Source organism: Mobula hypostoma, chromosome 12, assembly GCF_963921235.1.
Source record: "Mobula hypostoma chromosome 12, sMobHyp1.1, whole genome shotgun sequence".
Lineage (NCBI taxonomy): Eukaryota > Metazoa > Chordata > Chondrichthyes > Myliobatiformes > Myliobatidae > Mobula > Mobula hypostoma.
In genome coordinates this window covers 13207629-13233226 of record NC_086108.1, presented here as the reverse complement: position 1 = coordinate 13233226, position 25598 = coordinate 13207629, and the positions used below count along the sequence as shown (strand labels likewise).

The following is a 25598-nucleotide window of genomic DNA, read 5'->3' as shown; positions in this document are numbered from 1 at the left end:
AACCCTATCCCTGGTAGGGTGGCGGGAGGATGGAGTGAGAGCAGTTGTGCGTGAAAGGGCAGTATTGATGGAGGAGGAAGGCAAGCCCCTTTCTTTGAAGAAGGAGGACATCTCCTTCATTCTGGAATGAAAAGCCTCATCCTGAGAGTTGGACTCCAAGCCTGGTCCTGCTTGGTGAGTAGTCCCTGATGATAATTTCCTTATAACTCTTATCCTCCAGTCCTGGCAACGTCCTTGTAAATTTTCTCTGTACTCTAAAAATATATTGTCCTGCACTTCTCCCTGAAACTTTCCTCCAATCATATGTCTATTCTGGGAAAGAATGTTGTTGTGTACCTAATGTATACCTCTTCTAATGTTATAAATTTCACCAGGTCTCTGCTTGAAAGGTAATAATTTATTTGTTCCCCAACATCTCCTCAGAGCTAATACACTTTGCACCTTTTTAAAAATATTTCCTTTAATCCATAATCCTGATTATTTCAGTTTATTGTGCACTGTTGAAGTTATGAAAATCCAGCAAGAATCATCAGTTCCATTGAAACCACATGTCCTAGGTTTCCAGTACACAAACAGCTTCCAGCGACCATGACTGACATCTTGCAGGCAGCTTACAAAACTACTGGATGCTTGCCTTCTTCTGGATATACTTCTGAACTGTGATCGATTGCATCCTGTAATTTCCCTTTAAGAACTTTTTTTTGGCCGAGTGAACGATCTGAAGCTTCTGCGACCTCCGGGGATTCAATGTGAAATGGAACTATGGCTGTCACTGGGGACAGCTGCATCGATTCCCAATGGCAGAACAAAAACTCATGATCGGCTCCATTACTCCACGCTGATTGAAGCATCAAGCGAGACTAAAATCAACGAGGACGAGAGCAAAAAATGAATGGGTGTTTGGTACCGTCTGCCAACATCTGATTGATCTCCGGCTAGTTGCTGCTGGTGGAAGGTGCAGGAGCCTTGGTTCCCACGTCCGATTGCCCGGTGGCGCGTGGATGGGGACTCACTTCTGCTTGTAGTTCGATGCCTAATGGCCGCGATGCTGAATGTGGTTTACTGTTTGCACGGTTTGATCGCGGTGCTTCAGAGCAGAACTGGATCTGCAGCTGTGGCTACAGACATCGGCGCAGCGCTGACTCAGTGGCAGCGGCCATGGCCGTCGGCTCCTGGAACGGCTTCACTCACCTCGGTGGTTCCTGGCTGAGACTCACTTGGGGACCCTGCGGTTTGATGTTTAACGTTCTGCCTGCTACCTCGTTAGCTTTTTGTTTGTGTGATTTGTTTTTTTTACATGTTTGATCTTTGTTGTATGGAGTTTTTCTTTAAATGAGTTCCATTGTGTTTCTTTGTTTTGTGGCTGTTTGTAAGGAGATGAATCTCGAGGTTATTTATTGTATACATACTTTGATAATAAATGTACTTTGAATTAATAACCCAAAGCTTGATGGTAATCTTTTGCAGGGTCAGAGAATAAATGCAAATCCTTTGCTAGTCCAGGGTTGGATATAGTGACAGGTGACTGATTGCTGTATTTGAATATCCTCTATAGGTTCAGTTCCTCTCGACAAACCCTCACATGGATCCCAGACTCTTTCTTCTCAAGGTAAGTTGTACTTGCTGGTGCAGTCTGCAAACCATCATCTAGATTGGCATTTGGTTTAAAAATCAAAGCTTGATTCTCCCATTCATGATTTGTTCAACAAGATATCATGCAAATTTTGTGGATTACATGTTAGCATGGAAAAAGAATATCTTGAATAGTCATAGTAGTCAAATTGGTTTTCATTTCCCCCTGGGATCAATAAAGTATGACTATGACTACTATGACTATTCAAAATATTCTTTTTCCATGCTAACATGTAATCCACAAAGTTTACATGATATCTTGTTGAACAAATCATGAATGGGAGAATCAAGCTTTGATTTTTAAACCACCTGCCAGTCTGGATGAGTAGACAGGGTCATTTAGAAAGCTTTGGCACTTTGGCCGTCATGAATGAAAGTATTGAGTACAGGAGATGAGATGTTATGCTGAAATTGTGTAAGACATTGCGGAGGCCTAGGTTGCAGTATCGTATAGTTTTAGCCACTTACCAACAGGAAAGATGTAAGTAAGTTTGAAGAGAGAAATGTTGCTGGGACTGGAGGAACTGAGTTACAAGGAAAGACTGAATAGGTTAGAACTTTATTCCTTGGAACGTAGAAGATTAAGGGCAGATTTGATAGAGAAATACAAAATTATGAGGGATATTGGTAGGGTAAATGCAAGCAAGCTTTTTCCACTGAGATTAGTGTGGACTAACAATTAGAGGTCATGGATTAAGAGTGAAAGATGAAAAGTTTAAAGGGAACATGACGGGAAACTTCTTTGTTCGGAGGGTGGAGAGAGTGTGGAATGAGCTGCCAGTGCAAGTGGTGAATGTGTGCTTGATTTCAACAGTTAGTAGGTATGTGGATGGTCGGGGTATGGGAGGCTTTGGTCCCGGTTGAGATCATTGGGAGTAGACAGTTTAAATGGTTTGGCACGGACTGGATGGGCCTGTTTCTGTGCTGTACTTTGACTGTGAAAGGCAAGAAAAGCAGAGCAAAACAAAGAAGGTAATTTTCAGAGTGGCATTTGATCCTGTGACATGTCAACACTGACGGCCTTGAGGCCACGGTCCATATTCTGACAGACCAACGTGCTGTTGGGGTCAGGGACATGGGGTTAATGCACGGGTGCAAGTGGGCAGGGCAATGAAAGGGTCCTTGAATGGAAATTCAGAGATGGGGCAAAGTGTGGGAGTTTGCGTGAGATGCTCTTGCATGTGGCTTGGGGAATGTGGTGTTGGATGCGGTGAGTGTTGCTGGATTTTGTGTGGGGTGGAGCTTTTGAGTTGCACAGGGAAAGGGGTGGAGTGGGATTGATTCTGTGGATGTGTGATGGATGGGGGATTAGGGGTATGTGGATGAGGGGATGGTTGGATCTGAATGTTAAAGGGCAGGAGATTTTTCTCTGGCCATTGAATCGTTACTCAGATTTCTGCTTCACAGCCTCCTGAGTGGACGGATCTGCAGCATGAGGGATGAAACCGGAGCTGTAAGTAAAGCTGGCATCAGCATCAAACAGTATTGGAATAGGTTCACTGGTTTAGACAAAGGAAAGTGTAAATATTGCAACACACACACAAAATACTGCAGGAACTCAGCAGGTCAGGCAACACCTATGGAAATGAATAGACACTCATGTTTTGGGCCGAGACTGAGAAGGAATGGGGAAGATGTCAGATGAAAAGGTGTGGGGGAGGGTAAGGAGGCTAGCACTGGACACAATAGGTGACCACAGCAGATCTGGAAGTGAAGTGTTGGCTCATCTGGAAGGATTGTTTGGGGTCCTGAATGGAGGTGCGGGTGGTGGAGAATGGGCAGGTGTAGCACTCGGGCTGCTTGCAGGGATAAATGCCGGGAGGGAGATCAGTGGGGAGGGATGAATGGTCAAGGGAATTGTGGAGGGAGTGATCCTTGTGGAAAGCGGAGGTGGGGAGGAGTTCAACAAGTGTTTGTTGGTAGAATCCCTTTGGAGATGGTGGAAGTTGTGGAAGATGCTGATTAAATATTGACGTAGTTTCAATGTTTTTTTTGCTCTAGATTTTTATTGATCGTGATCCAACTATGTTTGGTACAGTGCTGAATTTTCTTCGTACCAGAGAGCTGGATGCCAGGTAATGCCCGTAATGACTGACAGCGAAGAGTTAAGTGGCGTGAGTCAGAGATAACGATTTGTAGCCTGAAAACGCTGTTGCAATCAGATTGTGCTGCTTGCTCGAAAGGAGGCGGGAAGGAGGCTTTGATGTTTCTATCATTCATTCTATGGGTTTTCTTGTTTCGCAGATATCTGCAAAGAGTAAGAATTTCAGGTTGTCTACTGTACACCTTCTCTCATATTTGAACCTAAGCATTTTACACTGTAGTTTTCCCTCTTGAGGTATTTGTTGAAAATAGATGGCACAGTAAGGTATGGTTGCAAACAAGCTGCTGTTCTATTAATAGTCGTTGCTCTCTGGTCACCATTACTGAAATTAACTTTTATTCTATAAGCATGGCCGTTTCCAAGCTGTTGAGGTGGGTGATTGGAGCTCATATTGAACTAAGCTTAGAGCACTCCATAATACCAACCATCATCATTACGTGCCATGTCGTATGAGGTGGGCGATCGTGGTTCCATGATCGTGATTCTTGGCAAATGTTTCTGAAGAACTGGTTTGCCATTGCCGCCTTCCGGGCAGTGTCTTTACAAGACAAGTGACCCTCTCCCCAGCCCCCATAACCATTATCAATACTCTTCAGAGATTGTCTGTCTGGCATCAGTGGTCACATAACCAGAACTTGTGATATACACTGGCTGCTCATATGACCATCCACCAGCTGCTCCCATGGGTTCACGTGACTCTGAACGGGGCGGGGGGGGGGTGTGGTGGGGGAGGCTAAGTAGGAGCTACACCTTGGCCAAGGGTGACCTGCAGGTTAGTGGAGGGAAAGAGTAGCTTACACCTCCTTTAGTAGAGACATATCTGCACCCCACCACCTGTATATTACTAATCATCCACTTCATATGGCAGGAAACTGATGGAGTAACTGACTTGGGTTTTAAATTCTGTTAAGTTAATCTTGACTAAAAGGATGGTTTCAGTAGAGACCTAAAGGTGATTCAAGGTCCACAAACACCAAACTCTTAATTTTCTATGTGAACTGTCCCACTGGTATTCGGTCTTAAGAGGTCAGGATGTCAAGGCCTTGTATACTGTACATCAGTGTTAAAGAGAAAACTGAATTCTTGCAACCATATTCTTCCAGGAGTGACAAGTACAGGACTTATTTTGTCTTATTTTGAGATCTGTATAATAGAATTTACACTATATGACCATAAATTGTAGGAGCAGATGCCATTGGGAAGAATAGATACTATATGAAGGATATATTTTCCATTATAGATATAACCTCCAGATTCTTGCCTTGTCCCAAAATCCCTTCATGCTCTGACTAATCAAGAATCTATTAACCTCTGCCTTAAATATACCCAATGACTTGGCCTCCACAGCTGCTTGTGGCAACGAATTCTGCAGATTCACCACACTCTGGCTAAAGAAATTCCACCTCGTCTCCGTTCTAAATGGATATCCTTCTATAATGAGTCTCTGGTCTTAGACTCTCCCACCATAGTAAACATCCACTCCACATCCTCTCTATTGAGGCCTTTCAACATTCAATAGGCTTCAATGAGGCTACCCCTCGTTCTTCTGAGTTCCAAAGAGTACAGGCCCAGAGCCATCAAACTCTCCTCATGTGACAGGCCTTTGAATCCTGGAATCATTTTCATGAACCTCCTTTTAACCCTCTCCAACGTCAGCACATCCTTTATTCTCCAAATACAATCACAGTGACTGTGTGTACTAAATACAGTAAGTGGTGTTGGGATCAGACAATATCCCAGTTTATAGTACTGAAGGACTGTGCTTCCAAACTAGGCAAGTGCTCTAGCAGAATTTCAACACTGGCATCTACCCAACAGTGTGCAAAGTTTCCTGGGGCTGTCCGTTCACAAAAAGGCAGGACCGATCCAACCAGCTAGTTGTTAGCCACACACTCACTCATCAGCAAAGTTCTTGGCAGTCGGTGTTGGTAGTGCTATCAACTGGTAGTACCTAAATTACTCACTGATGCCCAGTTTGGGGTTTTGTATCTGGATTGCTTGGCTCCAGACCTCGTTTCAGCCTTGGTCCAAACACAACTAGGGAGCTGAATTCCAGAGGTGCGATGCAAGTGACCATTTTGATGTCAAGCTGCCATTGGAAGGAGAAGGTGGCATAGGGTGTTGTTTCAGGCTGTCGGGGTCATTATTCCCAACCCATGACATTGCTGCAGGAACCCCAAGTCTCCAGAAGACCTAGGAGTAGAATTAGGCCATTTGGCCCATTGAGCCATGGCTGATTATTATCCCTCTCAACCCATTCTACTGCCTTCTCCCCTTTGAAGACCTGACTAATCAAGTACCTGATAACCTCCGTCTCCAATCAGCTTTAATCACCATATTGGTGACATGACCACCTCCACCTTTTCACCATGAGGTCTGAAGTGCGAATGGCTGTTTCTTTGACAGCTCCTCAACAGATGTAGCAATCTGTGCTGGGACATTGACGCAAAATTCATTCATGGAAAGTAACATTTAATGTCACAGCAGTGTCAGGTAACAATTCTCTCCAGCAAGACATTCCAATTACTTCCCCTTGATTTTCAGCTTCATTGCCTTCGTCTGCTCCAGGCTTTCTGGAGGCCCACATTGACCAGAAATTGCACTAGACCTGCTCACGGTCTGGGTATCCTGTACTGAATGTATTGCCTTATGACACCCAAAGTGTTTCCAGTATCTGTATTATACAAGACAACAGTATGAACTCATTCTTGCCTGCCAGCCCATGAACCTCCACATCCAACACATCATCCTCCAGATCCAACACATCATCTCCCACAACTTCCACCATCTCCAAAGGGATCCCCCCACTAAACATACCTCCCTCCCCCACTTTCCGCAGGAATCACTCCCTCCGTGATCCCCTTGTCCTTGCATCCCTCCTCACTAATCTCCCTGCAACTGGCCCAAGTGCTACACCTGCTGATACACTTCCTCCCTCCCCTCCATTCAGGGCCCCAAGCAGTCATTCCGGGTAAGGCAACACTTCACCTGTGAATCTATTGGGGTCATCTGTTGTGTCTGGTGCTCCCAGTGCAGCCTCCTCTACATTGGTGAAACCTGTGGTGAATTGGGGACTGCTTCGTCAAACACCTCTGCTCCATCCACCTCAAGCAGGACTTCCCGGTGGCCAAACGTTTCAATTCACGTTCCCATTCCCATTCCAATACGTCTCTCCGTGGCCTCCTCCACTGTTCTGATGAGGCCACCCTCAGTGGAGGAGCAGCACCTTGTATTCCGTCTGAGTAGCCTCCAATCAGATGACATAAATACTGGAACACACATCAAAGTTGCTGGTGTACGCAGCAGGCCAGGCAGCATCTCTAGGAAGAGGTTCAGTCGACGTTTCAGGCCGAGACCCTTCGTCAGGACTAACTGAAGGAAGGGTGAGTAAGGGATTTGAAAGTTGGAGGGGGAGGGGGAGATCCAAAATGATAGGAGAAGACAGGAGGGGGAGGGATGGAGCCAAGAGCTGGACAGGTGATAGGCAAAAGGGATATGAGAGGATCATGGGACAGGAGGCCCATCCTCTGGGTTTCCCCCCTCCTTATCTTTCTTCCCGGACCTCCTGTCCCATGATCCTCTCGTATCCCCTTTTGCCTATCACCTGTCCAGCTCTTGGCTCCATCCCTCCCCCTCCTGTCTTCTCCTATCATTTTGGATCTCCCCCTCCCCCTCCAACTTTCAAATCCCTTACTCACTCTTCCTTCAGTTAGTCTTGACGAAGGGTCTCGGCCTGAAACGTCGACTGCACCTCTTCCTACAGATGCTGCCTGGCCTGCTGCGTACACCAGCAACTTTGATGTGTGTTGGTTGAATTTCCAGCATCTGCAGAATTCCTGTTGTTTGCACATAAATACTGGATTTTTTTTTTCCCCTCCTCTTCTGGTTTAAAAAGAGAATCTCTCCTCCCCTCCTCTTCTATTCCCCATTCTTGCTTCTTACTACTTCTCACCTCCCCCTGGTGAACCTCCTCTTTCCCTTTTGCCTGTGGTTCACTCTCCTCTCCTGTCAGATTCCTTCTTCTCCAGCCCTTGGACCTTTCCCACTCATCTGGTTTCACCTATCACCTTTGAGCTAACCTCCTCTCCCCACCTTTTCATCTGACATCTTCCCCCTTCACTTTCAGTTTGGAGTATGGGCCTTGGTCTGAAACGCCAACTGTTCAGTCATCCCCTGACCTGCTGAGTTCCTCCAGCATTTTGTGTTGTGTTGCTCTGAAATGTGTGATAGTATATTCTCCACCTGCCTGGGTCTGCACAGTGCCGGTAGCTCTCAGGAAGCGGCCCATTTGATGACAGTGGTTGGAGCATGTTCTACCTTCATAATACCCTGCAGTTACATAGAAACATAGAAACATAGAAAATAGGTGCAGGAGTAGGCCATTCGGCCCTTCGAGCCTGCACCGCCATTTATTATGATCATGGCTGATCATCCAACTCAGAACCCCGCCCCAGCCTTCCCTCCATATCCCCTGACCCCCGTAGCCACAAGGGCCATATCTAACTCCCTCTTAAATATAGCCAATGAACTGGCCTCAACTGTTTCCTGTGGCAGAGAATTCCACAGATTCACCACTCTCTGCTCATGACGTTCTGATTGCACCTCCTAAACCCAGGAGCTCTACCACCCAGAAAGTAAATAAGAACACCACCACCTCCAGATTCCCCTCCAAGTTATCCACCATCCTGCTGTGAACATACAGCACCAGTCCTTGATTGTCCCTTGGTCTAAATTCTGGAAGTCCCCCTTCAGGAGGAATTCAGTACTTTCACAGAAAGAAAACAGTGTTTCACAAGTCTAACTCAACATCACCTTCCTGGGGGCATTCATGACTGTACATAAGTTGGTTTGCCAGCAATTCCCGAATTCAAGAGTATAACTCAGTCACCTTCCTGAGGGTGCTTAGACATGTACGTAAATGACCACTTTGCCAGCAATTCCCAAATCCTGAAAATAAATACGTGCTGGACCTTGTATGTGATGTCCACATCAAGCAAAGTAGAATTAAACCAATGCCACAATTATTAATTGTTACATTTATGTCTTTTGTTTAATAATCTGGAATTGAAGAATTGAATTTATTTGTTTGCAGAGATATCAATATTGGATTGCTTCGTCACGAGGCTGAATTCTATGGAATTTCACCACTAGGTGAGAAAAATATTATATCAATGTTTCTGAAAGTATAGGCAGAGTCCAAATCAAAAATGACCTTGGCATTCAGCCGGTACTGTGTGCCTTGGATCCAACTCAGAGTATGTCTGTGTTGGTTGGTGGTTCCCCCTTCAGTTCAGATGTAACCTTGTGTAGACTCATAAACACAAAATAATCTGCAGATGCTGGGATCAAAGCAACACTCACAACACGCTGGAGGAACTCAGCAGGTCGGGCAGCATCTGTGGAAACAATGAGTCGACGTTTTGGGCCGGAACCCTTCATCAGGACTGAAGAGGGAATGGGTAGAGGCCCTATAAAGAAGGTGGGGGGAGGGTGGGAAGGAGAAGGCTGGTAGGTACCAGGTGAAAAACCAGTAAGGGGAAAGATAAAGGGGTGGGGAAGCAGGGAGGTGATAGGCAGGAAAGGTGAATAAGGAATAGGGGAAAGCACAATGGGTGGTAGAAGGAGTCAGAACCATGAGGGAGGTGATAGCAGCTGGGGGAGGGGGCAGAGTGAAATAGGGTTAGGGGAAGGGAGGGGGAGGGAATTACCGGAAGTTGGAGAATTCTATGTTCATGCCAAGGGGCTGGAGACTACCCAGACGATATATGAGGTGTTGCTCCTCCAACCTGAGTTTAGCCTCATGGCAGTAGAGGAGGCCATGTATGGACATATCCAAATGGGAATGTGTAGCAGAGTTGAAGTGGGTGGCAACCGGGAGTTCCTGTCTGTTGTGGCGGACGGAGCAGAGGTGCTCGACGAAGTGGTCCCCCAATCTGTGTCAGGTTTCACCGATGTAGGGGAAGCTGCACCGGGAGCACCGGATGCAATAGATGACCCCAACAGACTCACAAGTGAAGTGTTGCCTCACCTGGAAGGACTGTTTGTGGCCCTGAATGGTGGCAAGAGAAGGGGTGTAGGGACAGGTGTAGCACTTGCACTTACAGGGGTAAGTGCCAGGTGGGAGATCTGTGGGGAGGGACGTGTGGACCAGGGAGTTGCGAAGGGACCGATCCCTCCAGAAAGCGGAGAGGGGTAGAGAGGGAAAGATGTGCTTAGTGGTGGGGTCCTGTTGAAGGTGGCGGAAGTTGCGGAGGATAATGTGCTGGATCCGGAGGCTGGTGGGGTGGTAGGTGAGGACAAGGGGAACTCTGTCCTTGTTGTGGTTGCGGGAGGATGGGGTGAGGGCTGAAGTGCGGGAAATGGAGGAGATGTGGGTGAGGGCATCATTGATGACGGCAGAAGGGAAACCACGATCCTTAAAGAAAGAGGACATTTGAGATGTCCTAGAACTGAAAGCCTCATCCTGGGAGCAGATGCGGCGGAGACGGAGGAACTGGGAATAGGGAATGGCATTTTTGCATGTTGCAGGGTGGGAAGAGGTATAGTCGAGGTAGTTATGAGAGTCAGTGGGCTTATAGAAGATGTCAGTGGACAGTCTGTCTCCAGAGATGGAGACTGAGAGATCGAGAAAGGGGAGAGAAGTGTCCGAGATGGACCAAGTGAATTTGAGGGCTGGGTGGAAGTTTGAAGTAAAGTCGATGAAATTGACGAGCTCAGCATGGGTGCAGGAAGCAGCACCAATGTAGTCGTGAATATAGAGAAAGAAAAGTTGGGGAGCTGTACCAGTATAGGTTTGGAACACAGACTGCTCCACATAACTAACGAAGAGGCAGGCATAGCTGGGGCCCATGCGAGTACCCATAGCTACACCCTTAGTCTGGAGAAAGTGGGAAGAGCCAGAAGAGAAGTTATTAAGTGCGAGTACCGGTTCCGCCAACCAGAGGAGGGTAGTGGTGGTGGGGAACTTGTGAGGTCTATTATCCAGAAAGTAGCAGAGTGCTTTGAGGCCTTCTTGATGGGGAATGGAAGAGTATAAGGATTGGACATCAATAGTAAAAATGAAGCGGTCGGGACCGGGGAACTGGAACCTCCACCCTTCCCCCACCTTCTTTATAGGGCCTCTGACCCTTCCCTCTTCAGTACTGACGAAGGGTTCCACTCTGAAATATTGACTGATCGTTTCCATGGATGCTGCCGAATCTGCTGAGCTCCTCCAGCTTGTTGTGAGTGTTGCCTGTGTAGACTTACTTGCTTTGCAAGAGAACCCAAAGCTCCGTAAATATGATGGCCTCCTTCTAGCACCTGCTCCTTAGTCTTGCTTTTTGTCTCACTAGCTCAAGGCACAGAATCAGAATCAGGTTTAATATCACCACCATATGTCATGAAATTTGCTGTCTTTGTGGCAAAATAATATATAATAATAGAAAACAATGTGAACATATAAAATTTAAGTAAGTAGTGCAAAAAATAGAAATAAAAAAGGAGTGAGGTGGTGTTCATGGGTTCAACGTCCATCAGATGGCAGGGGGGAAGAAGCTGTTCCTGAATCACTGAGTGTGTGCCTTAAGGCTTCTGTACCTCCTTCCTGATGGTTGCGATGAGAAGCGGGCAGTTTTGGGTGATGTGTGTCCTTAATGATGACACCACCTTTTTGTTTTGAGGCATCACTCCTTGAAGATGTCCTGGATAATGAATAAATTCTTCTCGGGCTTCCAGCCGGGTACAGATATCGATTATAACCGATGTTTCGATGACACACGCTGCCATCTTCATCAGGGATGAAGATCAGATGAAGCCCGAGAAGAGTTTGTCATATACGCCAGGAAAGTTGCAGAATGGAATTGATTGGCTGGTAGAGTGGTCAGAGCAATGGAAATTTAAGACATTGAAGCAGGCAGAATTAGGCCATTCGGCCCATCGGATCTGCTCCACCATTGGCTGATTTATTATCCCTCCCAACCTCAGTTTCCTGCCTTTTCCCCAGAATCTTCAACTCCCTGAATAATCAAAAATCTATCAACCTCTACCTTAATTATACCCAATGACTTGACCTGCACAACCATCTGTGGCAACGAATTCCACAAATTCACCACCATCTAGCTAAAGAAATTCCTCCTCATCTCTGTTCTAAATGGACATCCCTCAATTCTGAGACTGTGCCCTCTGGTTCAAGACTGTCCCACCATAAGAAACATCCTCTCCACATCCACTCTACCTCCGCCTTTCAGTGTTTGATCGGTTTCAATGGGATCCCCCCCTTCAATGATCCTAAACTCCAGTGAGTACATGCTCCAAGCCAACAAACTCTCCTCATGTGTTAACCCTTTAATTCCAGGGATCATTCTCACGGCACTCTTCTGGACTCTCTCCAATGCCAGAACATCTAGATAAGGGGCCCAAAACTGCTCGCATTACTCCAAGTGCAGTCTGACTAATGTCTTATAAAGCCCTAGAATTACGTCCTTGCTTTTATATTCTAATCCTCTCAAAATTAATGCTAACATTGCATTTGTCTTCCTCACCACCAACCTGCAAGTTAACCTTAGGGAACCCTGCTCACAAGACGCTTTGTACCTCATTTTTGAATTTTCTCCCCATTTAGAAAATAGCCCACATCTTTATTTCTTCTGGCCAAAGTGCACTTCCCTGCACTGTATTCCATCTGCCACTTCTTTGCCTATTTCCCCGATCAGTTTGAGTCCTTCTGCAGACACCTCAACACCCTCCACCTAACTTTGTATCATCCACACACTTGGCCACAGACCCATCAATTCCTTCATTCAAATCATTGACATAATAACGTTCTTAAAGAGTGGAGTAACCTTGACACTTTTCCAGTTCTCAGGAACCATTCCCGAATCTAGTGATTCTTAAAAGATCATTACTAATGCCTCCACAATCTGTTCAGCTACCTTTTTCAGAACCCTGGGGTGCAGTTCACCTGGTTCAGGTGACTTATCTGCCCTCGATTTCCCTTAATAATTACAAGCTGATGGACTTTAGGAGGCACATACGTAGTGGTGGGGCCCTCGAGGTCAAAGGGACCTTGGAGGAGTGGGAGTATGATGAGTAAACTTACAACTGGCGCTGAAATTGGCGATCTTGTTGACTGAGGATGAAAGGTTGGGTTACGGAGTACCACTGATAGTCTAGAAAGTTAAGCAGAGCGACGGTAAATCTAACTTGATTCTGACAAGTATGAGGTGATATTTTCTGAGAGGCCTAATACAAGTAGGACATAACCCATGAAAGGGATAGGGCCTGAGGGAGCAACAAGGGGGCATATACCATGAAAAGGATAGGGCCGGAGGGAGCAACAAGGGGACATATACCATGAAAAGGATAGGGCCTGAGGGAGCAACAAGGGGGCATATACCATGAAAAGGATAGGGCCTGAGGGAGCAACAAGGGGGCATATACCATGAAAAGGATAGGGCCTGAGGGAGCAACAAGGGGGCATATACCATGAAAAGGATAGGGCCTGAGGGAGCAACAAGGGGGCATATACCATGAAAAGGATGGGGCCGGAGGGAGCAACAAGGGGACATATACCATGAAAAGGATAGGGCCTGAGGGAGCAACAAGGGGGCATATACCATGAAAAGGATAGGGCCTGAGGGAGCAACAAGGGGGCATATACCATGAAAAGGATAGGGCCTGAGGGAGCAACAAGGGGGCATATACCATGAAAAGGATAGGGCCTGAGGGAGCAACAAGGGGGCATATACCATGAAAAGGATAGGGCCAGAGGGAGCATTGAAAAGGCATTGAGGCACGCAAGCCTCCAAAACCACAGCAAGGTTCTGGTCCTCTTGGAGGAAATTTCCCCCTTACATACTGTAAAATCTCTCACCATCCACATCTATGTTTCTTGCAAGTTAACAATCCTATTTTGTCTGTCTTTTTACAGTAATTTTATTTGTTCTGTTCTCAGTTTTGGTTTATTCCATATGTATACATTCAGTTCCCATACCAACCACACTCTCTCCTCTGCCCTGTGCCTGAATCTGACCTTCATTTCTCCTTCCTACAGTCCGTCGCCTGGAATTGTGTGCAGATTTGGAGCGCTCTTCCTGTGGAAGCGTCCTGTTTCATGGATATCTCCCACCTCCAGGTACGGCTGCTTGTCTTCACCCCTGCTTCATTAGTTTTCATAGGGTACTCCAGTAACTGTTTGACCGAACAAGTGAAGATCTGATCAACACAGAGAATGTCCAGGAATTTTAAAGAGTTAAAGACTGTTTTGGTTTCTTGATTTCAGAGGTTCTGGGATTGCCTGAGTTGAGGGCTCAGAGAACTTGGGAATTAGTTTTAGCATTCTTCTAGGTGGAAAGGGTGTGGAAATTGGACTTTCTTGATGGGAAGGATCTGGAAATCTCAATGTGAGTGCTCCAGTTTCTCAATTGGGGAGGTGGTTTGGTTGGGTAGTAGCTGTTACTTAGGAGACCTTAGTTTTCCGGAAGGGTAGGTCTTACACACTGAATGGGAGGGCACTGAGGAGTGCGGGAGGACAAAGGGAGCTGGGAATACAGGTTCACAATTCATTGAAAGTGCCTTACAGGTAAATGGGGTCATAAATAAACCTATTGGCAATTTGGCCTTCGTAAATCAAAGTATTGAGTACAGGAGATGGGATGTTATGTTGAAGTTGTGTCAGATGCTGGTGAGGCCTTACTTGGAGTAAAGTGTGCTGTTTTGGTCACCTACCTACAGGAAAGATGTAAATAAGGTTGGAAGAGTGGAGAAAATTTACAAGGATGTTGCTGGGACTAGAGGACCTGAGTTGTATGGAAAGATTGAATAAGTTAGGACTGTATTCTTCAGAACCTAGAAGACTGAGAGGAGATTTGATAAAAGTATGCAAAATTATGAAGGATATAGATAGGGTAAATGCAGGCAGGCTTTTTCCACTGAGGTTGGGTGGGACTACAACCAGAGGTCATGTGATAAGGGTGAAAGGTGAAAAGTTTAAGGAGAACAGGATGAGAAACTTCTTTGCTCACAGGGTGGTGAGAGCGTGGAGCGTGGAACGAGCTACCAGCACAAGTGGTGCATGTGAGTTTGATTTCAACATTTAAGAGAAGTTTGGAAAGGTATATGGATGGTAGGGATAATGGAGGGCTATAGACCCGGTGCCGGTCAATGGGAGCAGGCATTTTAAATGGTCCGGCACAGACTAAATTGGCCAAAGGGCCTGTTTCTGTACTGTACTTTTCTGTGACTCTAAAGGGTCTGATTCTGTACCATTATAACAAGGGAAGATGATCAATAAATACTCATGGCTCACATCAATACCATTCATTACAAATGTGTGGAGGAAGTGATTTGATACATTCTCTGACAAGGTTAAAACTGACTTGTGGAAAATACCTAGCAACAGCCTTATTTCCATTTCATTCCGGTTTTTGTTAAACCCTTGGACTCCTGGCTTCTCTGGCAGTTTTGTGTCATTGCCTTCCCAAAGTTGGGACCATTCTGGTTTCTCAAAGGGAGGGTTATGAAATTTCGGACCACTCTGGATCATGGCTTCTTGACTCACTAGCTTTGTCTCTCTCTGTAGTGATCCCAGCCATGAGAAGGAACCGGTACAGCCTGGCTAGCCCGCAGATAGTGGGGCCTCGGCTTGAGGGCACTGACCGAGTACCCGTGCGGAGGAGCAACACCATGCCACCCAATCTGGGCAACGCTGGCACTGTTGGGAAATTCCTGGAGCAGCGCGGAAGCGGTTTGTATGCAGCGTAAAGTCCCTGTGGGCTCGTGGTCAGAGTGACTGGTGCGTTCGCTCCCTTCCTTGGGCACTGCAGCACGTTGGTCAGCGAGTCGAGTTCTCGGTCCTCGAACTTGTAAACAGATGATGCTGTGTGTTGGCACTTCTAAGAGCTGTGACCATTATCTGACAAGGCATTTAGTGAAGAACAAAGGAGGCAGTCATATGGGAGTCAGGAAGTGTCAGGGCCTAGATTTTAATAGAATTGAGTGCAGTCTTAAAAGATATTTGAATAAAATACTTGAAATGCAAGGCAAGTTAGACTTCATCTATATGAGAACCATATGTTTTTCAGCATAAAAAGCCAGTTTAATCACATCCTGCTTATAGCATGGTAACCAGAGCTGGGCACACTATACCAAGTGAAGTTTCATTAGCTACTTGTATGGTTGCAACATGACCATAAGATAGAGGAGCAGAATTCGGTTATTTGGACCATCAAGTTTGCTGCACCACTTCACCACAGCTGATCCAATTTTCTCTCTCAGCCCCAGTCTCCTGCCTTCTCACCATATCCCTTCATGCCCTGACTAATCAAGAATCTATCAACCTCTGCCTTGAATATACCCAGTCACCTAGACTCCACATCACCTGTGGCGATGAATTCCATCATTTCACCACTCTCTAGCTAAAGAACTTCTTCCTCACCTCTGTTCCAAAAGGCTGCCTGTAAGATTGAAGCACTTTGATGAGTTTGGTGAGTGAGACAGAAAACTACAAAATTAAATATCGAACAAACAGATGCTTAGTTAAAATTACACGTGGAGCATACTTTCCAGAAGGTTCTATGCAGCGTGCGTCAGACAAAAGGGAGAGGAAAAGAAACTGCGGCTGCCGATGCCCCAACGGATTTGTTATACTTGCGTGATGCACCCTCAACTCCAGTAATGATTGTTCCAAAGTGGAATCGTTTGTTCAACTCTTTATTAGCAAATAGCAAACATACAATATTGAAGCGATGAAACTTGGGCATACCCAAGTGTAAGCTAAGCGTAATTGAGTGTTTTTGAGTGCTCAGCAAGAGATATGATATCTGCCAGACTCAGATACAAACTACCCTGAACATAGCATGAATACGGAACTTATTCCCTTTGCTTTTACCATGTCCCACTCATGTAACTAGTTACCATAATAAACCCCGCAATGCAGAATAGAGATAGATGCAGATAAATGACCTTCACCATCCAATCCACCCTGTGTTCTCATTTTCTGGGGAGACACAAGTCAAGCATCTGGATGACGTGGTCTTTCCATCAGAGTTGGCTCATGTCTCCCCAGACAGATCCTTTACTCCCAGTTGAAGGAAGGTTAGCAGTCCCCTAGTGGACAAAGGAAAGGCTTCAAAGATAACATCAAAATCAGCCTGAATAAGTTCAGCATGACATCTAAAAACTGGGAAGCCATTACACTCAACAGATACGCCTGGAGGAAATCTGTTCAAGAGGGAGCTGGGCTACCTGAGATCGATCTGTTGTGCCGCAGAGAACAAACGGCAAAAACAAACGGAGAGACTGAACAACCAAAACACCCAGGCACTAGCCACAACCACCACTTACTCTTGCCCGCACCACATCAGAATATGTGGATCCTCGATCCTGAGGACTCACCAATAGACCACCTCAGAGAACATCATACGCAAATCAAATGATCGCACTGACGAGCAGTGCTATGTACCTGTAGCCATGGGTTTCTTTGATCGACTGTTTACTATGCAAGTCCTCCATGGTTTAACTTGCCAAATGCAACCAGTCTGAGATAAATTCCACCTCTCATTGGCCCATTTCCCCAGTTTGTCACTATCCAGTACACCACCAATTTTGGGTTAATGCTTTCGTTTCGTTTCTGCAAGCTGAATAATTCCGGCTTTTTCTTCATGAATCTTGACTTCTTCCTCGGCAGAGGTGAAGGACTTGGCCGGTGGTGTCAGAGTAGTCCAGTTAAGTAGTTGTTGTGCACTTTGTTAGTGGTACACGTCATAGCCACTGTTGTGGTGGTGAGCATGAATTTACATTCCTGAATCTGTTAGAGAAGGATCACCCATGGTTATTTGAGACCAACGTTCCCTTTAATTTTATTTCTTACAGCTGTGAAGACCAACCATTGCTCTGAGCAGGAAATTTTTGCACGGCCTGAAAAGTGTGTGGCGCTGTAATATTTTAAATAATATGCATGCTATGAATTGTTCATTTTTGCACCTTGTGGCACATCGGCGGCATTTTTGCTGTTTCCTTAGCATTTGACTTTTTTACGAGACCGAGTTGTTACCTCGATGCTCAACCCAGCACGGATAGAAAGTGTGCAAGGAGCTGGCCAGGTTCAGACTCGGGACACTTCGCCTCGAAGTCTGGTGTTGATGTCACTCACCACCGGCCAGCTGATGAATACTTAGACTAAACATTGAAAAACCACCTACTTTTTAAAAATTAATTGAAGGGTATAATGAAAAACAGTATAACAAAGAAAATCTTTCGCGTTTCGTTAACTTTTTCTTGTCCTTCTTTATTACAAATCCATTGTCTGTAAACACTCTCCAGAATAATTTTGCATCCAGATGAAAGATTCATCTTAGTGGTCATTAGCTCATCCAAATGTTCCTTTTTTAGTCTGTTTCAGGATTTACGTTTGATTCAATTCATAAGACTGAATCCACGTTTGCAGTCAGCATCAGAAGCTTGATATGTCCCAACGATGTAAACAAGAATTGATAGTTACTCAAATTTTTTGTTTCTAAGTATGTAGTTCCAACATATCAGTGAGCGCCTTAGTTGAACTAGTCCTAACTTTCTCAAATGACAAATTTGCCATCACGGTATTGCTTTGTTATTTTTGAGGCAATAATAGCTGAGTTTTTTTTTGTCAGTCATACAACAATTGATAGCTTAGTCCCAGGCTGGGAGTGAGGCCTCTGCCCGGCTGTTCGTGCTCTCTACTGTTGGGTGCCATATTGACAACTAAGGGCTACAGTGATTATTTGATCTGTAAAACAAAGGGCAGTCAATGTGTGTTGTGAATAGACATAGACATAGAAAATAGGTGCAGGAGTAGGCCATTCGGCCCTTCGAGCCTGCACCGCCATTTATTATGATCATGGCTGATCATCCAACTCAGAACCCCGCCCCAGCCTTCCCTCCATACCCCCTGATCCCCGTAGCCACAAGGGCCATATCTAACTCCCTCTTAAATATAGCCAATGAACTGGCCTCAACTGTTTCCTGTGGCAGAGAATTCCACAGATTCACCACTCTCTGTGTGAAGAAGTTTTTCCTAATCTCGGTCCTGAAAGGCTTCCCCTTTATCCTCAAACTGTGGCCCCTTGTTCTGGACTTCCCCAACATCGGGAACAATCTTCCTGCATTTAGCCTGTCCAATCCCTTTAGGATTTTATACATTTCAATCAGATCCCCCCTCAATCTTCTAAATTCCAACGAGTACAAGCCCAGTTCATCCAGTCTTTCTTCATATGAAAGTCCTGCCATCCCAGGAATCAATCTGGTGAACCTTCTTTGTACTCCCTCTATGGCAAGGATGTCTTTCCTCAGATTAGGGGACCAAAACTGCACACAATACTCCAGGTGTGGTCTCACCAAGGCCTTGTACAACTGCAGTAGTACCTCCCTGCTCCTGTACTCGAATCCTCTCGCTATAAATGCCAGCATACCATTCGCCTTTTTCACCGCCTGCTGTACCTGCATGCCCACTTTCAATGACTGGTGTATAATGACACCCAGGTCTCGTTGCACCTCCCCTTTTCCTAATCGGCCACCATTCAGATAATAATCTGTTTTCCTATTTTTGCCACCAAAGTGGATAACTTCACATTTATCCACATTAAATTGCATCTGCCATGAATTTGCCCACTCACCCAACCTATCCAAGTCACTCTGCATCCTCTTAGCATCCTCCTCACAGCTAACACTGCCACCCAGCTTCGTGTCATCCGCAAACTTGGAGATGCTGCATTTAATTCCCTCATCCAAGTCATTAATATATATTGTAAACAACTGGGGTCCCAGCACTGAGCCTTGCGGTACCCCACTAGTCACCGCCTGCCATTCTGAAAAGGTCCCATTTATTCTCACTCTTTGCTTCCTGTCTGCTAACCAATTCTCCACCCACACCAATACCTTACCCCCAATACCGTGTGCTTTAAGTTTGCACACTAATCTCCTGTGTGGGACCTTGTTAAAAGCCTTTTGAAAATCCAAATATACCACATCCACTGGTTCACCCCTATCCACTCTACTAGTTACATCCTCAAAAAATTCTATGAGATTCGTCAGACATGATTTTCCTTTCACAAATCCATGCTGACTTTGTCCGATGATTTCACCGCTTTCCAAATGTGCTGTTATCACATCTTTGATAACTGACTCCAGCAGTTTCCCCACCACCGACGTTAGGCTAACCGGTCTATAATTCCCCGGTTTCTCTCTCCCTCCTTTTTTAAAAAGTGGGGTTACATTAACCACCCTCCAATCCTCAGGAACTAGTCCAGAATCTAACGAGTTTTGAAAAATTATCACTAATGCATCCACTATTTCTTGGGCTACTTCCTTAAGCACTTCTAGAATGCAGACCATCTGGCCCTGGGGATTTATCTGCCTTCAATCCCTTCAATTTACCCAATGCCACTTCCCTACTAACATGTATTTCGCTCAGTTCCTCCATCTCACTGGACCCTCTGTCCCCCTCTATTTCTGGAAGATTATTTATGTCCTCTTTAGTGAAGACAGAACCAAAGTAATTATTCAATTGGTCTGCCATGTCCTTGCTCCCCATAATCAATTCACCTGTTTCTGTCTGTAGGGGACCTACATTTGTCTTTACCAGTCTTTTCCTTTTTACATATCCATAAAAGCTTTTACAGTCAGTTTTTATGTTCCCTGCCAGTTTTCTCTCATAATCTTTTTTCCCCTTCTTAATTAAGCCCTTTGTCCTCCTCTGCTGAGCTCTGAATTTCTCCCAGTCCTCAGGTGAGCCACTTTCTCTGGCTAATTTGTATGCTTCTTCTTTGGAATTGATACTATCCCTAATTTCTCTTGTCAGCCACGGGTGCCCTACCTTCCTTGATTTATTCCTTTGCCAAACTGGGATGAACAATTGTTGTAGTTCATCCATGCAACCTTTAAATGCTTGCCATTGCATATCCACCGTCAATCCTTTAAGTGTCATTTGCCAGTCTATCTTAGCTAATTCACGTCTCATACCTTCAAAGTTACCCCTCTTTAAGTTCAGAACCTTTGTTTCTGAATTAACTATGTCACTCTCCATCTTAATGAAGAATTCCACCATATTATGGTCACTCTTACCCAAGGGGCCTCTCACGACAAGATTGCTAATTAACCCTTCCTCATTGCTCAAAACCCAGTCCAGAATAGCCTGCTCTCTAGTTGGGTCCTCGACATGTTGGTTGAAAAAACCATCCCGCATACATTCCAAGAAATCCTCTTCCTCAGCACCTTTACCAATTTGGTTCACCCAATCTACATGTAGATTGAAGTCACCCATATAACTGCTGTTCCTTTATTCCACACATTTCTAATTTCCTGTTTAATACCATCTCCGACCTCACTACTACTGTTAGGTGGCCTGTACACAACTCCCACCAGCGTCTTCTGCCCCTTAGTGTTACGCAGCTCTACCCATATCGATTCCACATCTTCCAGGCTTATGTCCTTCCTTTCTATTGCGTTAATCTCTTCTTTAACCAGCAACGCCACCCCACCTCCCCACCTCCCAATAGCAACACACATTAAAATTGCTGGTGAATGCAGCAGGCCAGGCAGCATCTCTAGGAAGAGGTACAGTCGACGCTTCAGGCTGAGACCCTTCGTCAGGACTAACTGAAGAAAGAGTTAGTAAGAGATTTGAAAGTGGGAGGTGGAGGGGGTGATCCAAAATGATAGGAGAAGACAGGAGGGGGAGGGATGGAGCCAAGAGCTGGACGGGTGATAGGCAAAAGGGATATGAGAGGATCATGGGACAGGAGGTCCGGGGAGAAAGACGGGGCGGGGGGAACCCAGAGGATGGGTAAGGGGTATAGTCAGAGGGACAGAGGGAGAAAAAGGAGAGTGAGAGAAAGAATGTGTGTATAAAAATAAATAACGGATGGGGTACGAGGGGGAGCTATGCCTGCCTTTTTGTTGGCTTTGTGGAACAATCTATGGTCCGTGCCTATTCTGGTATCTGTCCCCCACTTTTCCTTCGCTACATCGACGACTGCATTGGCGCTGCTTCCTGCACGCATGCTGAGCTCGTTGACTTTATTAACTTTGCCTCCAACTTTCACCCTGGTCCATTTCCGACACGGCCCTCCGCTTTCTAGATCTTTCTGTCTCTGTCTCTGGAGACAGCTTATCCACTGATGTCTACTATAAGCCTCTCACAGCTATCTGGACTATTCCTCTTCTCACCCTGTCTCTTGCAAAAATGCCATCCCCTTCTCGCAATTCCTCCGTCTCCGCCGCATCTGCTCTCAGGATGAGGCTTTTCATTCCAGGACGAGGGAGATGTCCTTTTTTAAAGAAAGGGGCTTCCCTTCCTCCACTATCAACTATCAAACGCATCTCCCCCATTTCACGCACATCTGCTCTCACTCCATCCTCCCGCCACCCCACTAGGAATAGGGTTCCCCTGGTCCTCACCTACCACCCCACCAGCCTCCGGGTCCAACATATTATTCTCCGTAACTTCCGCCACCTGCAACGGGATCCCACCACTAAGCACATCTTTCCCTCCCCCTGCTCTCTGTTTTCCGCAGGTATCACTCCCTACGCAACTCCCTTGTCCATTCGTCCCCCCCATCCCTCCCCACTGATCTCCCTCCTGGCACTTATCCGTGTAAGCGGAACAAGTGCTACACATGCCCTTACACTTCCTCCCTTACCACCATTCAGGGCCCCAAACAGTCCTTCCAGGTGAGGCATCACTTCACCTGTGAGTCGACTGGGGTGATATACTGCGTCCGGTGCTCCCGATGTGGCCTTTTATATATTGGTGAGACCCGACGCAGACTGGGAGACCGCTTTGCTGAACATCTACGCTCTGTCCACCAGAGAAAGCAGGATCTCCCAGTGGCCACACATTTTAATTCCACGTCCCATTCCCATTCTGACATGTCTATCCACGGCCTCCTCTACTGTAAAGATGAAGCTACACTCAGGTTGGAGGAACAACACCTTGGTAGCCTCCAACCTGATGGCATGAACATCGACTTCTCTAACTTCTGCTGATGCCCCACCTCCCCCTCGTACCCCATCTGTTATTTATTTTTATACACACATTCTTTCTCTCACTCTCCTTTTTCTCCCTCTATCCCTCTGAATATACCCCTTGCACATCCTCTGGTTCCCCCCCCCCTTTTCCTTCACCCTGGACCTCCTGTCCCATGATCCTCTCATATCCCCTTTGCCAATCACCTGTCCAGCTCTTGGCTCCATCCCTCCCCTTCCTGTCTTCTATCATTTTGGATCTCCCCCTCCCCCTCCCACTTTCAAATCTCTTACTAACTCTTCCTTCAGTTAGTCCTGACGAAGGGTCTCGGCCCGAAACGTCGATTGTACCTCTTCCTAGAGATGCTGCCTGGCCTGCTGCGTTCACCAGCAACTTTGATGTGTGTTGCTTGAATTTCCAGCATCTGCAGAATTCCTGTCATTATGTGTGTTGTGAATAGATGTTGTCTGGTGAGCATGCTGTCAGATGTTAGTAATTTTTCATTCTCCAGGTTCTTAGAAGTCCAAGACAAGTGAAAACTTGTTGCTTCAATGATCATTTATTTTAAAGTTTAAGCAAAGGAACAAAAACAGAGCACCTGGAACTGAAGCAGACAAAAGGAAAGATGATACAAAAAAGATGGTGCTTTTGGAAAAACTTGGCACTCTTATAGTTCAGATAAGACAAATTCCTTAGATAAGAGGAATCAGTCACAGCTTATCATGTGTTATCACTTAGCAAATTAAAAATTAAAAGGTGACAAACTATTATGTAACTGCTGTACCACATTTCTGCCAGTAGGTGGAGACAAAACCCCACACATCTTAAGCAATATGTGACTGCTAAAAATGCAAATTGTATCAGTTTAAAAAAACGGCAATTTCAGTCTTGCATTAATTCAACTAATATAATTGAAAGCATTAAAAACAATGGACTCCAACAATGCAATATTTCACTCAGGTAGTGAATGTTTAGACTTTTCTTCTAGAGGACCGTGGAGCTCAGTGGCTAATTGCATTCAAAGGGGGGCAGAAAAGTGGAGTTGAGGGTGAAATCTGACCACAGTCTTGTACTGGAGTGGATTAGAGTAGGATCAAAAGGCCGGATGTCCCACATTAGCTCCTGTTCATGTTCGTTTCTCATCTCTCTCAGGGTCACCGTCTCATCCTGGCATGGTGCGGATAGTGAGAGGGCATCACAACTGGATCGCGGTGGCCTATGCGCAGTTTGTGGTGTGTTACAGGTAGGTGTGGGTAAAATCCAAAGTTAATGTTGCTTCCCAAAGCTGTCTTGCCTCCTCAGTAGGGGAAAGATGTTTCTTGTACTCATTGAGAAACAATGCTGACTAGGTCCTTCCATCTCTTCGAACTGCACCTCCCAGCAGCCCCTGGTTTAATCCTAGCCTAATCACCGGACAATTTACAATGACCAATTAACCTACTAACCGGAACTTGCTTGGACTGCGGGAGGAAACCCCCGCGGTCAGGGGAGAACATGCAGACTCCTTACGGACAGTGACGGAAATTGAACACCGGTGGCTGGTGTTGTCAAGCGTTATGCTAACCACTACACTACCATGCCGCCCCAAATCTCTCTCAGAATAGGGGTGAATCTTTGGAACGGTCTTCCCAAGAGGCCCTGAGTATATTCATGACAGGCATGAGTTTTTTGTGGCATCAGAGAACATAGGTTAAATGCAGGGAAGTGGTGCAGAGGTTGCAGATCCACTGTGATCTTGTTGAAAATCAGCAACAACTCAAGGGGACAAATGGCCTTCTCCTGTTTCTGTATCTTATGGTTCCAGGATTGAAAGGCTTGTCACCTGAGGACCTTTTGATGGCTCTGGTCCTGTACTCACTGAAATTCAGAAGAATGAGGGATGACTTCATTGAAACCTATTGAATGTTGAGTGGATATGGAGAGGATATTTCCTATAGTGGTGGGGTTTAAGACCTGAAGAATAGAGGGGTGTCCTGTTAGAACGAAGATGAGTTCCTTTAGCCAGAGAGTGGTGAATCCATGGAAATCATTGCCATGGATGGCTGTGGAGGTCAAGTCATTGGGTATATTTAAGGCAGAGGTTGATAGATTCTTGATTAGTCAGGCCATGAAGGGATATGGGGAGAAGGCAGGAGATTGGGGATGAGAGGGAAACGGACCAGCTATGATGAAATGGCAGAGCAGACTCGATAAGCCAAATGGCCTAATTCTGCTCCTCCATATATAACTTATATTCCTTCCTTTGTGCTGAGGTCTGGCTCCAGGGACTGACCAGTTCTCATAGTCTGGTTTCTGAAAAATACCAGGACCCATTTTAGATCATTGATGGATATGAGGAAGTATATTGCAGAGGACCTGGCCTTAACCTCATCAACTCAAGTTTATTGTCATTTAAATATGTCCATGTATACTGTCAAGTGAGACGTTTCACCAGACCAGGGTATAAACCACAGTAGTACACATAAAACACAATAACTTAGGAAAGAGAAAATTAAATCTAGAAATGAATTATGCATAGATAAATTAAAGTGCATAAATTAAATATTATAGGGTCCAGTACAAGTTATTTAGAAACATTTCAAATGTGATGTGGCAGGGAGTTCAGAAGACTAATGGCCTGAGGGAAGAAACTGTTTCCCATCCTGACCGTTCTTGTTTTTATGCATCAGAGTCTCCTGTCTGATGGTAGGAATCAAAGAGGATGCTGGATGGATGGGTGGGATCCCTGATAATACTAAGGGCCTCCCAGGTGCTAGGGTCTAGGATATATCAGAGTAGCTGCAGAAGATTCTCGAGGGAAGGTGAGTAGCCAGAGGTCATGGTGCACATTCTACCCATGACATGGGTAGAAAGGAGGAAGAGGTCCTGTGCTGTGAGTGTAGA

At 45.7% G+C, this 25598-nt stretch overlaps 1 protein-coding gene across 1 annotated transcript in view; it reads left to right on the top strand.

The window, feature by feature from the left end:
• LOC134354614 (SH3KBP1-binding protein 1-like) overlaps positions 1–25598 on the top strand; it is a 59322-nt gene that overhangs the window by 2525 nt on the left and 31199 nt on the right. Inside the window, exons 2-8 of the mRNA XM_063063621.1 lie at positions 1556–1609; positions 3040–3085; positions 3634–3707; positions 8829–8887; positions 13770–13850; positions 15297–15461; positions 23868–23958. Coding sequence (XP_062919691.1) covers positions 1556–1609; positions 3040–3085; positions 3634–3707; positions 8829–8887; positions 13770–13850; positions 15297–15461; positions 23868–23958 — 570 coding nt within the window. The remainder of the gene's footprint in view (positions 1–1555; positions 1610–3039; positions 3086–3633; positions 3708–8828; positions 8888–13769; positions 13851–15296; positions 15462–23867; positions 23959–25598) is intronic.